Source organism: Saccoglossus kowalevskii, chromosome 9, assembly GCF_978046115.1.
Source record: "Saccoglossus kowalevskii chromosome 9, keSacKowa6.1, whole genome shotgun sequence".
In the NCBI taxonomy this organism is placed as follows: Eukaryota; Metazoa; Hemichordata; class Enteropneusta; family Harrimaniidae; genus Saccoglossus; species Saccoglossus kowalevskii.
Genome location: NC_140649.1, coordinates 14,417,114 through 14,435,786, shown reverse-complemented (window position 1 = coordinate 14,435,786; position 18,673 = coordinate 14,417,114). Strand labels below are relative to the sequence as shown.

Here is an 18,673-nt window from a genome sequence, read left to right as displayed (position 1 = left end):
GTTTCATTGAAATGTGATGATTAGTACTTGAGATATCAGTGGAAAAACCGAAAATTGACTAATCATTATGCAAATTAGGTAATTAGTATCCACGGATTATTACCAAAAACTAATCAAAACCTAGCATTAGTTCAGAGCATCTATGTACCAAGTTTCATCAAAATCCAATGAGTGGTTGTTTAGATATCAGTGGAACAGTCATGGAACCACTAAAAAATAGCTAATTATCATGCAAATTAGGTAATTAATATGCACAGATTTTTACCAAAAACTAATCAAATCTGCGCATATGTTCAGAGCATCTATGTACCAAGTTTCATCAAAATCCAATGAGTGGTTCTTTAGATATCAGTGGAACAGTCATAGAACAGCTAAAAATTAGCTAATTATCATGCAAATTAGGTAATTAACGAGCATGGATTTTTACCAAAACCTAATCAAATCTGCGCATTGGCCCAGAGCATCTATGCACCAAGTTTCATCAAAAACTGATGTATGGTTCTTGAGATAGCAGTGGAACAGTCGGACACACATACACACATACACACACACATACACACACACACACACACACATACAGACACACTAACCGCAAAGACTCCCATTTTGTGCTTCGCACATGGGAGTCAAAAAGGACATACCTGAACTTGTTTCTTTGGAAACATTCACTTTACAATTACAATTTCCCTACATTATTAAACCTTATATCTTATATCAGAGTGGATTGGATTGAGAAATGGGCAAAATGTTTATTTCAAAAACAGCCAATCACAACATACATATAATTATTGTCCAAAAAGTGTGTTAGCTGTGACCATACTTAAATATTCATATAGTGACAGTGAATGCAATATGACTCTGTAAGAAGGGATACATTTTATCACTTGAAAACTGTAAAAAACAATTTCTCTGCAAAACAGGCTAATCCAAAAACATTAATTAGTTTTTGGTATTGATTTTCCAAACCGATTTTTTTATGTAAAATACTGAACCATACAAAATATATTGATGGAAAGCATATTTCACACACGATGTAAAATTAAGGAGATAATATGTGTCTGGGCGTGTATAGTCAAGTAATCTCTATGGAGGGGAGGGAGAGCCCTTTTCAGTATAATTATTGCAACATATTGCAAATTACATATATCTACAGCTTCTGCAACAAAATCATAAATTTACTTCGGACGATTTGATTGTACCAAGAAAAATAGATTCACAATTTTGTTGAGTTGACTGGGATTAAGTGTTCTACAAACAGATAAACTGTTTAATTCTCGGCTTTATTAATTTTTTTGTTTGATAATTTGAGCGAATTAGGGAAACTCTGTGAAAGCAATTGACTCACTGTCGTAAGAAACCCAATGACATGTTCACAGCTATAGCATACAAAAAGATTTACCACTCATATGGGGTATGAGATTGGAGTGGTACAAGTTAGAAAGTTGTAAAATTGTCTGATATAGCATGCTTAGGCAACATGATCATTGTCACCGGATGCGACGCAATAATGAGTCAAATATACATACATGCATAGCACAGGAGACCCAGATCGTACAGATTATTCAACCAGCCTGAAGGTAAATGTAAACCTATTTAAATTTCTCTGCAAGGATTTTATGCAATTTGATGATTCAATGACATTCACAAAGATAAAATTTCACCATGAATTTTGCAATTTTGTAGAAATCATGGAAATTTGTCTGTCATGAAATTATAGTGGTTTACAGCGCTACAGGTTTAGGATATGAGAGAAACTTGAACAGGATTTAATGTCATCTGCAGAAGATTTCAAGTTTGTTACAGCGTAATTGACGCCAGCATATCACTTGGACGTATGTCTATTTGTATTAATTGGGTACAAAAACACAATGCATGACTGGCAATCACAACAAATTGATGCAGGAAAAAAAGAAAAATCATGTTTACTAGTTGTCATTCATTTACATTTCCTCTGTGGTAAAAGACTGTTTTGTGTTCGGTGATAATTGTTGACATTACAATCTTGTTTTCAAATGATACAAATTCATGTATGCTAGAGTGGTAAGCCAAGGTGAATTTCATCGATCAACAAAATAGACCTGAGGAGCAATGGATGCCGAGATTATGTTGCAATCGAGTGAGTTTTCGTCTTTCAAATAAGTGTTCTATTTTCTCTCGTCATCATGTCCACAGCTTCCCTGATCTATATAGTCATGATATGTACAACAGCAAAAACGATGACAACAGAACCAAAAACAAGGCCAAAAACAAAGACTTGTGACAGGATCGCTGTGGCCGTTAGATTCTGAGCACAATGCACACATGACAAACTCACATTGGAAATAAAATACATGTACATTAGTTCAGTAAAACATCAACTTATTTCAGACAAGGTCATATTAATTGAATACAAGATTCTTTAATGCTGCTTAGATCACAAGGCAAGTAATACCCAATGCCCATATATAGTAATACACGTTTGACACTAGGCACGTATGTCACGGAATATTAATGATAGCAACAGGTTGTTATCATTATACAGTCAGTGCATTTCCACCATGCTCTGTGGATTTCAGATAAAATACACAATCAAAGTTACAGATACAAAGTTTGTTTTTTCAAAATGTCAGCTAATTACAGTTTTATCTCACTGTGCTCCGCCCTCCAATCAACAAGATGGACTTCAGTCATCTCGTCTATTGTATAGAGCACATTGCACTGTCATCCTTTTGTCCTTGGACCTTGTACTTAGATATCAAACACAAAATTAGTTAATCATAAGGGTATTGTACGTGGGATCACGAAATACATGCCAGACTTGTAATAGATTTCACATAGCAACAAATGGCTGCCGTTGGTGAATGAACGCTTTGTTCATTGTTAGCGCAGCTTTGTGAAAACCCATTTCAGCATAAACTTATTATTCAATGATAAATCATGTGACACAAAAGAGCAGCTCTGATTGGTCACATATGTAGGGTTAATAAGATTTTATGTTCATATAGGAAGTCATTTAATTCATGCAGCTAGTGGTCCAACTCTGTGTATATTTGTCATATATAAATACAGTTCATACAACTGTGTGGCCATCTTCTTAGTTTCAAGCGCAGACTGGATCAATAAGACCTGTGGATGTTATCCAAACCTTGCCAAAATTTCTGGCCATGGGGAATACACATTTCTACTTTGGCTGAATTGAAATGCCACATTTTTGAAATTGCGATAGTGTAAGATGTGAAAATATCAATTGCGATTAAAATGTATATGAATACTGTGATAATTTAATTTTTTTTGAAAAGAATAATGTACCAGGTAATATTTTCAGATATTAAATATCAAAAACTGTTATCTTCCCTATTTGTTTATAAGATGACATACAGCACATTTGACACAGAAACAATATTCCATGTTTGGGATTATTTTAAAGGGCTGCGTAACTATCTTCCTATCATAATGGCAATATGGTAATTTTGGATAACAATAAAAAAACACAGATTGGCAACAAGGGCCATTCTATTGTTAACATGTCTGCCTTGGCTGCATGTTGGATTAAGCTTAGGAAAATGTTTATTTGATTCACGCGATACTCTCACTTTTAGCAAGATATTGCGACTGTTATTTGGCAATGTCTCATGTGTCTTCGCAGGGATTCAGCCAGAGGTGTACGTCTGCCATGTTTTTTTAGAACTTCAGAACATGCAGTCTCTGAAGTTTTACTTTAATTTAACCCAAAAACTGACACTCAGAGATAAATTTAGATGAGGCAAGTTACCTGATGCCAAACACCTTGAAATTATGTGTTTATGAGGTGGAAGTGTGGAAGAAAAAATGATTGACTGGCGATTTAAAACCACACTGGCTACTTTTAAAATTAATAAATAATATAGGATTGGTATCATAGACATACTCTCAGAAAACGATGAAAAAGTCAGATTATCAATTAATTTATGATTTTATATTTGCCTCATTCTAACATCATGAATATAACTTGTCCCAATTCAAAGGCTATAACTCTCCTAAAACTTGGGAAAAATTTTGACAAAACTTATTATGACGATTTAAACCAATATTTTGAAGCCATCCTTGTTTTAAAATTTAAGAAGCAAAGATCTGGTCAATAAAAACAGAAAAAAACACAAAATTCTAAAATGCATTGTGTGATTATTTATGTCGTCATTGGCAACTGACGTTGAATAAATTAATTAGCCTACCTTATTGTCCTCAGTGAAACTATCGCACGGAACGAGCTTGAACGGATCATATGTACTTAGTTTTGAATACTTGGGTCTTGACCTAAGATATCAAGAAATATACTTTCGAACACCATTGCAGCAGTAGTCTGCCCTCTAGAGGGGCAAACTGGTAAGGTACAGGTTATTTGGGGTGGGGATTCAGGGTTGATCGATTCAGTTGTTGCTGTACAATTTTGAGATCAAAAGGAGTATTATGTGATTCCTGGTGTTTCGTAACACATTCAAGGCCGAGGTAAAAATATACTGTAAAACCATTTATTTTCACTGACATTTAATTTCTCTACTTTAAGGTTCTGAGCATATTCACTGTGTTTTAATTTCATGAATTTGTCAAGGAAACAATGAGTTTATTGTTATTTTACATGTTCACATTAGATTTAATTTAGCGGATTTTACTTATCAGTAAAAATAGTGAAATTAAAACCCAGTGAATAATTAAAGCATTTATGGTATTCTGGTTTCTCTCTGCCAGGTTTTTTTTGTTTTTGTCAATGAAAAACAATTTTTTTTGGCAATTTGACTAAGAAAATATGTGACGCATTTTTTTTTTTTTTACCTGACATACTATTGCCTCTCTGATTTCTTATTTTATACTATTGAAGTCAATTTTGGCCAAGAATTTAATAGATAGCAGCTCATAATAAAATAATATTACCGATATTGCAAAAATAGTGAGAAGGTTGGGTGAAGTGGCTGAGAGAATCAGAACCATTGCATGAAAAATTTTCTCTGGCAAAGTGCGCCCTCTGTATAGAATAAAAAGATCTGAAAATATTACCACAAGAGGGAGACATACATTGAATGATAAAATTACCTTGCTGATTTGCTTTCCTCATTGTGCCTCATTTCAAACTGATGCTCAACCCTTTGACCTTTGAACTCATCAGGATCAATCCAATTACCATACGCATCACGAACCTTTCGTTTTCGTGGTCTCTTCAAATGAAAAAAAGACACAAGGCATTTTAATCCAAGAATGTAACAGTTGAAAGTCAGATAAAGATTGAGTATTCTTTACTTTATTTCAACAATTACATATAAATACATAAACTATGTATATTAAGTCATTATTCATTCACTCATCATATACTCTTGCTTGATCAGTTTGGAATTCAAAATTCATAAATTAACTGCTAATTTATTTACTCACCATACTTTGCATTCGTATTTTCTGATATAATAATAATTCTTCTTTCGTCATGGTTTTCTTATTGGCAGTTGTAGCAGCAGCTCGGGTTGAACGATAAGGGTTATCTTTAATGAAAATGAAGCAGAAATACTTAATAATTACTTATTATTAATTACTTTTTATTTCCTTATTAATTTATTTATTACGCAGATTAACAGGCAAATCAAAATACAGATCTGAAATTAAGGTAAGTTCCAGACATCTGCTACTCATTGTGACAAGGATGTCGTTGTATTTAGGTACATTGAGAATACAGGACATAACACATGCGACTGTACTCGTAACTGGGAGTTTTACATCCACACTGACTTGGCAGCACATTCCCAACACTGAATGCCACTAGCCTGATATGATGGTGGAATGTAATTTCACTGGTGAGTGTGCAGCTGGGGGGGGGGATACTAATCATTAAACCACACGTCAGATTACTGACGATAAGCCGCATACTTACAGAAACGGTTTTAGCACGTGTGAACAATAAACATTTTTTACTTATTCGTCTGAATCGAACGTCCTCATGAATAATTAGTCACATGTAATATTAACACAATGTCAATATCTGCATATGCTGTTCATAACATACAGAGAAACATACGATAGAACAACATTATGTTGATAATGTTGATTTTTCCACTCACCTACACCAAAATTAATTGCACCAACGTGTTCTAAATATTCATGAATTCTACTAATACAGTTAACATCACCGCAATTCTTAAGTCCTGGCCTAACTGATGTCTTTGTTAAGTATTTAGGTTTGCATTTCTCCCTGCAAATAACAGCAAAAACAAGCATATTAATAATAATAGAACTAACAGATCCAGTTGATGGAGCTGAGAATTTTGCTTGCATCAAACAAACTGAAATTGTATCTAAATTATACTTATAATAACAAATTGACCTAATTTCCTATTGTTCATGGGTAATCTCAACAAAACCACATTGTGTACTTTGACAAGGCATCCCTGAGGTCAGGGGGCGCATATGAATTGATTTGATGGATGTGAAAAAGTGTGCAACAAAATGAATGACAAAACTAGAGAAAACGCACTGTGATGACATTTTGTTTCTTGGTAAGCTTTCTAGATATTTTAACACAGTAGGTTACAGCACTAAAACTTTAGCACTAAAATCCAGAGGATTTATTTTTACCTGTTAGAAAATGTATGTGCATTTGTTTCTACAGGAATCTGCACTCACTCTAACATTTGAAATTTCACTTATTTGGAGTAAACTACGTCGCAGACATGGACGCAGTCAGGAATAATTATGTCATACTCAAATTCTTTCATTGGAAGCAGAAGCACTATAATTATAGAGCAGGACGGAAATAGAATACTGTCAGTAAACAATAGCATTTACAAAAGCGCTAAATGTGTTTCATTGCAATTTATGGCTGTTTTGGCTCATTACTACAAGCAGGAAAAATATGTACAGTAATAAAATTACACGTATCACAAGAATACCGCAAAGTGTCCACAAAAGCAGACAACGCAGCAGGGGTCGATGCAATCCTGTACTGCCTTTTTGCGGACTTTCTGGTATTCTTGTGATAACTTCATTATAATTACCAGGCATCTAAGATATAATTTCTGATTTTCATATATCGTGACGGAGTCTTTAAAGGTCTACCATCGAAGAACTCAGAATGCGCGATGTGTTCATCCCGAGTTGTTGTGCTGTGGTCTACGATAATTTCAACAGTAGCTTTAGGTATACCAGACCAGGGATCTGCAGAGGGAACACAAATATTTAAGTGTACACCATCATCACTATCAAAGCAACTGACAAACATGTACAAAATAGTTCCCAAGAAATAGACAATAATAAATGCAAACTATAGAGGGCGCTATATGATTATTTCATGACAGCAGTATGGATGCAGCAGTTTTGCAAGGTAATTCTGACTCGCTGACTGTAACCTGGAAACAATATTAATAGCTTCTTATGTTGTCAAAAAACTATTGCTTCTATTGAAAGAAGCATCAGTACTTTCTGTTTCCATGGAAACAAACATCAGTACTTCCTGTTTCAACAATTAACATGACAAAATTTCATACACAAAGATACTCATGATGTTTATACAAATGTTATTTTCAAAAATTAACTACTGTAAAACACTTTATTTTCGCTTGGAATTAATTTTTGCTATTTTCGCTGAAAGAATGTTTCAGGGAAAATAAAATCCAGCGAATATACCTTTTTTCCTATAGTTTACATTGAAATTGTCAACAATTAGTGAAAATAAATTCCATACAAAACACCCAAAATATGATTTTAGCAAAAATTAATTCCAGCTAAAATAAAGTATTTCACAGTATAATATAAAGCAATCATACTTGTGGTGTTTACAACAGACCCCATGCATGACCCCTAAAAGTCACACATCCTGGTACTTACTAGGGGGTACATTTGTATTTGCGTTCAATAACCAATGATTTCCAATATCATACCTTAATTTTATTTATGTCAAACTGTTTTTAAATTCATTGACAGTGGCTTATGGGATCAATAATTGAGAAATTCACGCATTGCTGGTGATCAAATTTGTAGCCCAATATAGTACTACGACGTGCGACTTTTAGGGGTTATGGTCATTCAGCTGATTCAATGAAAAAACAAAACATGAGAACATAAACAGTAGGGATTATATTTCAGCCTGGCTGCAGATTTTTTGTAATTGTCATCATCTTACAATTCCATTTTAAAGCAGGAGGGTCATCACCTGTGCACGCACGAGAATTGAGTCCCAATCGACGATAACAACACACGCTAAAAAAAATGCAACGACTCATGGGTAGACGCTTGTTTGTAAACAATAACACGCTATCTGATGGATGCGCAGGTGACGACTCCCTCGCTTTAACACATTGCATGTTGATATTAATTGTGGTATGTTTATGTAGGTTTTCAGCAGATATGTGTTAATCACCTAATCCTGAGATATTGACACTAACTGACAGTGACATCAGACAATGGATGACGAAATCAACGAACCTGGTTTGTTTTCGTCATCATCATCATCATCATAATATTCATCTTTAACAAACTGCACCAACGATTCATCCACTCTGTAATAATCGGAACTATCGTCATCGGTACTGCACGTCTCTTCATAGTCATCCCCGCTCGTTGTAGGCCGCTCAAGACGCGTGTTACGAGATTCATCGTTCTCATCATCCGGTGAGAAATCTTTATTACACTTGCTACTCTCACCCAGACTGTTGGCAGTCGTGCAGAGTCGGTTGTTATTACCCGGGGAATACGTTGATGATTCTACGCCATCATGTGCGTTGTATTCCGCTGGTGCAATGTTTGTTGAACAGACATTAACATCTTGGTTCTGACAATCGTAACTTTCTTCATCTTTCTCGCCGAGAGATGACAAATCACTGTTCTCACTTTCACTCAGTATTTCCGCAGACTTCAATAACGTAGAATATATTGTTTCTGGTGATAGGTTACGTCCTGAAAAAAAACAATTCTATTTTATTGTTGTTTTTTGTTGTTGTCACCCCTGATTTTCATATTCTATAAATGATCTTGCAGATCTTTGTAGAAATAATAATGTTTTGAGTAAGTTTAGATCAACATTGCAACTACCAGAATGCAAAGAAGATAGAAAAGCATAAATGCTAGACCCTATTCATCTTCCTACAGTGGTCCATGCACATCATTCGAACAAAATTCTGACCAATAGCGTGGCAGCAGCACATTTCAAAATTCCAACAAGCATCGTGTAGCTGTTGCCAGCACTAATGAATATCCAGCCACAAAATGTTCTTTCAAAACTTAACAAAATGTAATTCTTCAATACACTGTGAAAAAAAGCTGTTTGTCATTTGATATCATTTGGTCAATCAAGAACACTGTGGAAAATTGATAAAGAACAGAAAACATTGTGAAGACCTGCTGTACAATGTCGAATTGAGACTGTATTCTAGCGTTCAATTGTGGAAGGGGGAATTTTGATAAATGAGCTACGCGTGTGCGTGTGGAAGGCTGAATTTCGATTATTTTCGATAAATGAGCTACGCGAGTGCGAATGTGAAAATAATGAGAGGTTGCATGAAATCTGTTGACAACATTTCGTAATAAGTCACAATGACTCTCCATCAAACTTAAAAGTTGTCACGAGTTTCTCTGACTCAATGTGTAAAACTTTGTCTCTCGTGAAAATGAAATTGCTTATAGTAAGTCAGAGCGAGTTCAAATTTGAAAAAATATTATCTGCTCTACCTGTTAATAGATTTTCTTTCACATTATCATCACTATCTCCATCAATATCTACATCTTCATCTTCTTCATCAACATCGCTTAGATTTTCCTGAGATGTAGAATCCTGTTTACATTCTCTATCATCTACGTCACTACAAAACGTCTCATTTTTGGTTTTAGCTAAAATCAACGACTCATTTTCAAAAACATTTTGCAGTTTTTCTGTTTCAGTTTTAGCTCTAGCTGCTCGTTTCGTGCTGGTTATTGTGCTAATAGAGGAATTTGCAGTGGCGTTTCTAGATATTGTTGGAACAGTTGTGGTTGCTGTGGTTACTGCTTCCAGAGCAGCTTCTTCACTCTCAATCTCGGCAGCATTCAGGGTAAAATCGTTTGACCCTGAAGAGTCAGTTTCAGTTTTTTTTTTCTCTCTTGCCTGCAAAATGAACAGAAATACAGAAACAATTAAATTTTTAATTGTTCCCATTCAATGGACAACACAACAACAAAAACTCGATACATTAAGATTTAACAAATATTCAATAACTCTTTCAAATATAAGCATTAAAGAATTAAATGTATTATAATTCATATCCTTTGAAAAAAACAAAAACATTTTTTCATTTCTACAGAGTGTGGGTATGTGAAATTACAAAAAAAATGATTTTGTTTTTATTACTAGATTTCCTTGTTTTCAATTTTCAACATACAATAATTTGATGGCCTTCATGGAGATAAAATATAAGTCACTGTGACTCTCTAAGACCTCAGAGAAAATCACACATGTGACTCCCTAGCACCTTAGAGAAAGTCACTGTGATTTCCTAGAACCTCAGAGAAAGTCACTGTGACTCCCTAGGACCTCAGAGATAGTCAATATGACACCCTAGGACCTCAGAGAAAATCACTGTGATTCCCTAGTACCTCAGTTAAAGTCACTGTGACTATCTACAATTTTGTTGTTTCACTGACTTTCAAAAATTCAACTCTTGTGAAAACAAAGGGGTTTACAGTAAATGACATGATTAACAACGTCATGTAAATTCACCTTGACTTTGAAATATTGATTAGCATAATTCTTGACTTGTAGGGTTGTTCTGGTGTGTATTAACTGCGCTATTCTAGTCCAACTTCTGCCATAGATATCCTGCAATAGAGTTACACCATGTATATTAATGTTAGTAGTGTCAATATTGTCTATAATCAAGGGTTGATGAGATAAGGGTATGTAAGTGGTATGATATGCAATGTAGATCTCACGTGAATTGAAAAAGTCACACGAATTGCGTGATGATCATAAAATTTCATGACAAATGCACATTTGCTACTAATGCATATGAGTGAAAGAACTGGTTAGTGTTCATCTCCGGCTGTTTTGATTGAGTCCTTGCAGATTCACAAAGCGTGTATTACATGCATTTTTGTCTACAAATACAACAATAATATCCCTCATTTCTGTTTAGGCATTCAAATATTTTGAAGCATGCACTGTGTTTGGTGATGCCATTGATTAACGTATGTTGAAATGCTCATAGAACACGCAAGATCATGTGATTTCATGGCATATTACCATACATTGATATTCATGCTGTATACCCCCATTATAAATCCTTGATATAATGGAGTACATAATCTGTAAATGTTCTATTATATGTGTACACATGTTAACACCATGTCGATTCAGTCAACAGAGATTAATTAATGTGCTTCCAATACCGATTTTCAGCATTTTCAATGAGGCAAATACAGTATCTACATGTATTTATAGAACACAGATACATCAGTAAAGCATTACAAATGTGTTATGACTATATTATATATAGTTCAGTTTTATGTTCGCCCAACTTTCGAAAGTAAAAGAAAAACTGCTCTCGGACCATGAGCTTAAGTGCTTACGTCAGGTAACAAAGGAAAATAGAATAAGCCATGCATGGCACAGTCCCTGTTAGTTATCAAATTTAAGATATATAGTTTTGTTTATAGTAATATAGTTGGAATATGATTGTTCAACATTAAAATGATTGACATTTGTATCTGATCGTCAAACAAGTACTTGTCCATATTGAGAGATATTGCTCTGGAACAGCATTCAAAATCAGCCATTTTAAATCTGATCTGACAAATAAAATGACGTGCATCAGGAACCTTTAATTCTAATGTATGTACCAAGTTTGAACGAAATCTATCCATAAATACCAGAAATGCTTGATATTTGATGATTTTTTTAGCACAAAAATGGCCACCATTCGGCCATTTTGAATAGGATCGTCAAACCAATATATCTGTCTATCTATGATGTATAATGAATATTTAAAATTTGAACATAATCAGTGAAAGCAAGTCAGACATATGGCACGAGAACCACATTCATTAAAACAAAATGGCTGCCAGTCGGCCATTTTGAATCTAATCTAAAAAATTATTTGCATCAAGGTTCCATAATGTCTAATGTATACACCAAGTTTGAACAAAATGCATCTGTAAACAGCCGAGAAATGCTTGATTTTTATGATTTTTTAACACAAAAATGGCCACAATTCGGCCATCTTGAATCAGATCGTGAAACAAATTGATGTGCATATGTGATTGTGATTGGTCCAGGCATTTCTAAGATACAGGTCTGGATGCACGCACAGATGCGCGCACGCACGCACACACGCACGCTCGCCTGCACACACTGCGTCCGAACGGGGACTAACAAGCAACAAGAAAGGGATGGACCAATCAGAATGCCGGATTCGTTACTAGTTACTGGCCTGTTGTGACTTGGTGCGCCATGACACTTGAGCTGTGAACCAGCCAAGGCTGCTCCAGGAAGACTGCCCTCACAGACATAACATGCTTGGATGCTCCATGAAGACTGCCCTCACAGACATAACATGCTTGGCTCGTCACAGGCATAAAATGTTCACTTTTATTTTTGTAGTATTATACAGCACTTACCATTCCCTGCTCAAATAAAGTCTTCTCTTCATTAGTCCACGCCATTTTATGGGAAGGGAGGCGACTATTCCTATAGCGAAAACAACAAAATGATAAAAGAACAACCAGATGCTGTTAACCGATCTATTTTGTTTGGAAAATGGTTAACAATAGTATAAACATCATCTTACAAGTGCTAAAGATTGGTGCAGCACATTTTGTTGGACATGGGAACATTTTTGACATTTCGCAGAGTACCCCGACAATGTTGTCATCATAATTTCAATAGTTGGAGCTCCCTGGAGACTTGTACGCAACCCAGCGACCATCTTTCACCAAATATAAATATGCTTTTAAGTCATGAAACCCCGCAATACTACCTGCGTGATCCGTCATTACTGAACGCTATAATGATACATAGATGCAAGGCCCTAATTCTCTATCATCTGATACTGAGTAACGTACGGAAATAAACCATAAATGCAATATTTTTGAGAGATTGCCTGCATTCTAAACAACTACAAAATCAAACAGGGTTGTCTATTTCAACAATATTGCTTTCACTGTTGTACATGCACGTACATCATTACAGTCACCTTGTCGCTCAAGCATGTGATTCACACAAAATATCTATTAGCACCACCTACCTTCCACCAGAAAATAAAGGTTTTCTTCCCCGGCTTTTAGAACTGTGAAAAAAAAATGATATATGGCAGTAAATAAATTTGTATATTGTTATAATTGTATCTGTATATGATTTATATTTCAATATTATACTAGGTCAACAGAACAGTATGATTTCCAGTCAAACCATATGCACAGCAATCAAAGTACATGTATATACATGTAATTTGGCCTTCATTAATGTAATTAACAGATGGAGGTTAATTAAAGAGGCAATGTGGATAATTTTCAGTATTTTTTAAGCATTACAACAATTTTGTTTGACGATGCATCTTGATAAATATGAAAGGAAAAACATGGCTGTATTTGGTTACTGTAGAATAACTTATTTTAGCTGGAATTAATTTTCGCTGAAAAGACTTTTTGGGGTGTTTTGTACAGAATTTATTTTTTCACTGATTTTTGACAAGTTGAATGTAAAATATATGAAAAAAGGTACATTCACTGGATTTTATTTTCACTGAATCATTACTTCAGCGAAAATTAATTCCAAGTGAAAATAAAGTATTTTACAGTATTTAAATACTGCTGACAAAACAACATTATTTATTTTTTGATAAAGCGCATATCATTAAAATACAACATTATTTTAACTTGCACAAAAATACTGAACATTGTCCTTGTATAGTGAAAGATTATTTGTATCTGAGAATACAATAAAATGTTTTGAAGAGCACAGTGTCAATAGATCAATTATGAAGATAGAGAAAGTATAAAACATGTAATCATCTTTCATTATTGAAAGGGCCATTTTGGGCAAAACCACTGCCAAAAGCTTTCACTTTCACTCAAATGTGTTTACAATTGTACATCCAAGGTATTTTGCAGTCCAGCCAAGCTTGACCTTTGACATTTCTACAGACCATTACGCCACAACAAACAGTTATTCAATAGCTGCGCTCCAACACAATAAGATAAATTGGCCTTTCAATATCAAGCAAAAAATCGGATGTACTTGGACACAAACACTCATAGTCGAAATATGTGAAAAAGATGCCTAACTTAAATAAAAAAAACATGCAAATTACATGCAAATAACATGTAAATCACATGCGAATAACATGAAAACTACATGCAAATCACATGCCAATCACATGCACATTAGATGTAAATCACATGAAAACTACATGCAAATCACATGCCAATCACATGCACATTAGATGTAAATAACATGAAAACTACATGCAAATCACATGCAAATTAGATGTAAATCATATGCAAATCACATATAAAACACATGACCACCTTTATATACATGATTTATACAGAAACCAAACTAAAAATTCTTACCTTGATTTACTTGTAGATGATTTGGGTTTCTCAGTTTGCTGCTGGTTAACATGATCAATAGAGGGCAGGCTTCTACCTTGAAAATATAGCCTTTAGATTATTAAGGAAATCTATCATCAAAACATCTGAGCATACATCATTACATTTACTGTATACATGACATGTCATTTACATAGTATAACTACAGATATAGCATGAATTTGAGAAATCTGATAAAAATCTGATCGTTTGTATTTGATCTGTATCATAGCAGTGATGTTTACATATGCATAACCAACTGTCTAGGTGCTGCTTACATATGCATATCGAGTTGTCTAGGTGCTGCTTACATATGCATATCGAGTTGTCTAGGTGCTGTTTACATATGCATATCCAGCTGTCTAGGTGCTGCTTACATATGCATATCGAGTTGTCTAGTTGCTGCTTACATATGCATATCCAGCTGTCTAGGTGCTGCTTACATATGCATATCCAGCTGTCTAGGTGCTGTTTACATATGCATATCCAGCTGTCTAGGTGCTGCTTACATATGCATATCGAGTTGTCTAAGTGCTGCTTACATATGCATATCGAGTTGTCTAGGTGCTGCTTACATATGCATATCGAGTTGTCTAGGTGCTGCTTACATATGCATATCGAGTTGTCTAGGTGCTGTTTACATATGCATATCCAGCTGTCTAGGTTCTGTTTACATATGCATATCGAGTTGTCTAAGTGCTGCTTACATATGCATATCGAGTTGTCTAGGTGCTGCTTACATATGCATATCGAGTTGTCTAGGTGCTGCTTACATATGCATATCGAGTTGTCTAGGTGCTGCTTACATATGCATATCTAGCTGTCTAGGTGCTGTTTACATATGCATATCCAGCTGTCTAAGTGCTGATTACATATACATATCGAGTTGTCTAGGTGCTGTTTACATATGCATATCCAGCTGTCTAGGTGCTGTTTACATATGTATATCCAACTGTCTTGGTGCTGCTTATATATGCATATCAAGCTGTCTAGGTGCTGCTCACATATGCATATCCAGCTGTCTAGGTGCTGCTTACATATGCATATCCAGCTGTCTAGGTGCTGTTTACATATGCATATTGAGCTGTCTAGGTGCATTTTACATATGCTAATCCAGCTGTCTAGGTGCTGTTTACATATGCATATCCAGCTGTCTAGGTGCTGCTTACATATGTATATCCAGCTGTCTAGGTGTTGTTTACATATGCATATCCAGCTGTCTAGGTGCTGTTTACATATGCATATTGAGCTGTCTAGGTGCATTTTACATATGCTAATCCAGCTGTCTAGGTGCTGTTTACATATGCATATTGAGTTGTCTAGGTGCTGTTTACATATGCTAATCCGGCTGTCTAGGTTCTGCTTACATATGCATATCCAGCTGTCTAGGTGCTGCTTACATATACTTATCCAGCTGTCTAGGTGCTGTTTACATATGCATATCCAGCTGTCTAGGTGCTGCTTACATATGCATATCCAGCTGTCTAGGTGCTGCTTACATATGCATATCCAGCTGTCTAGGTGCTGCTTACATATGCATATCCAGCTGTCTAGGTGCTGTTTACATATACATATCCAGCTGTCTAGGTGATGCTTACATATGTATATCCAGCTGTCTAGGTGCTGCTTACATATGCACATCCAGCTGTCTAGGTGCTGTTTACATATGCATATCCAGCTGTCTAGGTGCTGCTTACATATGCATATCCAGCTGTCTAGGTGCTGTTTACATATGCATATCCAGCTGTCTAGGTGCTGTTTACATATACATATCCAGCTGTCTAGGTTATGCTTACATATGCATATCCAGCTGTCTAGGTGCTGTTTACATATGCATATCTAGCTGTCTAGGTGCTGTTTACATATGCTTATCCAGCTGTCTAGGTGCTGCTTACATATGCATATCCAGCTGTCTAGGTGCTGCTTACATATGCATATCCAGCTGTCTAGGTGCTGTTTACATATGCATATCCAGCTGTCTAGGTGCTGCTTACATATGCATATCCAGCTGTCTAGGTGCTGCTTACATATGTATATCCAGCTGTCTAGGTGCTGCTTACATATGCATATCTAGCTGTCTAGGTGCTGTTTACATATGCTTATCCAGCTGTCTAGGTGCTGCTTACATATGCATATCCAGCTGTCTAGGTGCTGCTTGCATATGCATATCCAACTGTCTAGGTGATGTTTGTATGTGCATATCCAGCTGTCTAGGTGCTGTTTACATATGCATATCCAGCTGTCTAGGTGCTGTTTACATATGCATATCCAGCTGTCTAGGTGCTGTTTACATATGCATATCCAGCTGTCTAGGTGCTGTTTACATATGTATATCCAGCTGTCTAAGTGCTGTTTACATATACATATCCAGCTGTCTAGGTGCTGTTTACATATGTATATCCAGCTGTTTAGGTGCTGCTTACATATACATATCCAGCTGTCTAGGTGCTGCTTACACATGCATATCCAGCTGTCTAGGTGCTGCTTACATATGCATATCAAGCTGTCTAGGTGCTGCTTACATATGCATATCAAGCTGTCTAGGTGCTGCTTACATATGCATATCCAGCTGTCTAGGTGCTGCTTACATATGCATATCCAGCTGTCTAGGTGCTGCTTACATATGCATATCCAGCTGTCTAGGTGCTGTTTACATATGCATATCCAGCTGTCTAGGTGCTGCTTACATATGCATATCCAGCTGTCTAAGTGCTGTTTACATATACATATCCAGCTGTCTAGGTGCTGTTTACATATGTATATCCAGCTGTCTAAGTGCTGTTTACATATACATATCCAGCTGTCTAGGTGCTGTTTACATATGCATATCCAGCTGTCTAGGTGCTGCTTACATATGCATATCCAGCTGTCTAGGTGCTGTTTACATATGCATATCCAGCTGTCTAGGTGCTGCTTACATATACTTATCCAGCTGTCTAGGTGCTGTTTACATATGCATATCCAGCTGTCTAGGTGCTGCTTACATATGCATATCCAGCTGTCTAGGTGCTGTTTATATATGCATATCAAGCTGTCTAGGTGCTGCTTACATATGCATATCCAGCTGTCTAGGTGCTGTTTACATATGCATATCCAGCTGTCTAGGTGCTGCTTACATATGCATATCCAGCTGTCTAGGTGCTGTTTATATATGCATATCAAGCTGTCTAGGTGCTGTTTACATATGCATATCCAGCTGTCTAGGTGCTGTTTACATATGCATATCCAGCTGTCTAGGTGCTGTTTACATATGCATATCCAGCTGTCTAGGTGCTGCTTACATATGCATATCCAGCTGTCTAGGTGCTGTTTATATATGCATATCAAGCTGTCTAGGTGCTGCTTACATATGCATATCCAGCTGTCTAGGTGCTGTTTACATATGCATATCCAGCTGTCTAGGTGCTGCTTACATATGCATATCCAGCTGTCTAGGTGCTGCTTACATATGCATATCCAGCTGTCTAGGTGCTGTTTACATATGCATATCCAGCTGTCTAGGTGCTGCTTACATATGCATATCCAGCTGTCTAGGTGCTGCTTACATATGCATATCCAGCTGTCTAGGTGATGCTTACATATGCATATTGAGCTGTCTAGGTGCTGCTTACATATGCATATCCAGCTGTCTAGGTGCTGCTTACATATGCATATCACACTGGAGCTGGTATATTAAAGGATACTCTTCTTCTAGTAACATCTTTTCTATCGTGTCCCGACTTTTATCATCTATATCATCATGAATGTTCCATGTCTGAAATAAAATGAGATACAGAATTGTTAGCATGACTGTTCATATGCAATACTTATGTTTATTAGTATAACAGACAACTGATCCATTGCCAAAATTACACAACTGCGACTAAATATGAAAATATGAAAATCACTGATTTAAAGCACTGACTCTTTTCCTTGATAATTTATATTTTCATATTTCCTATTTTTTTTTAATAATTCTTTTTGAGTTCTGCTCGTCACCAATTTGTGATTACATTTTTTTCTCAAGTAGACCAGTATGTGTGTATGTTGTTGGTATAGTGGGCATTCAAAAAGTATGAAATTCATCCTTGATAATGTGGGATCAGCCAATTGTGCAACTCCTTTAGGGCAATACAAACAGAAT

General features: G+C 35.9%; 1 protein-coding gene across 1 annotated transcript in view; it reads right to left on the bottom strand.

Moving 5' to 3' along the window:
- Nucleotides 1-18,673, bottom strand: part of LOC102805858 (deubiquitinase MYSM1-like) — a 38,947-nt gene that overhangs the window by 18,010 nt on the left and 2,264 nt on the right. The window contains exons 3-14 of the mRNA XM_085503185.1: nt 18,234-18,304; nt 14,533-14,622; nt 13,206-13,247; nt 12,580-12,649; nt 10,685-10,783; nt 9,661-10,072; nt 8,419-8,889; nt 6,993-7,152; nt 6,060-6,190; nt 5,383-5,486; nt 5,047-5,168; nt 4,191-4,272 (exon numbers count right to left, since the gene is read on the bottom strand). Of these exons, the coding sequence (XP_085359311.1) occupies nt 4,191-4,272; nt 5,047-5,168; nt 5,383-5,486; nt 6,060-6,190; nt 6,993-7,152; nt 8,419-8,889; nt 9,661-10,072; nt 10,685-10,783; nt 12,580-12,649; nt 13,206-13,247; nt 14,533-14,622; nt 18,234-18,304 (1,854 nt within the window). The remainder of the gene's footprint in view (nt 1-4,190; nt 4,273-5,046; nt 5,169-5,382; nt 5,487-6,059; nt 6,191-6,992; nt 7,153-8,418; nt 8,890-9,660; nt 10,073-10,684; nt 10,784-12,579; nt 12,650-13,205; nt 13,248-14,532; nt 14,623-18,233; nt 18,305-18,673) is intronic.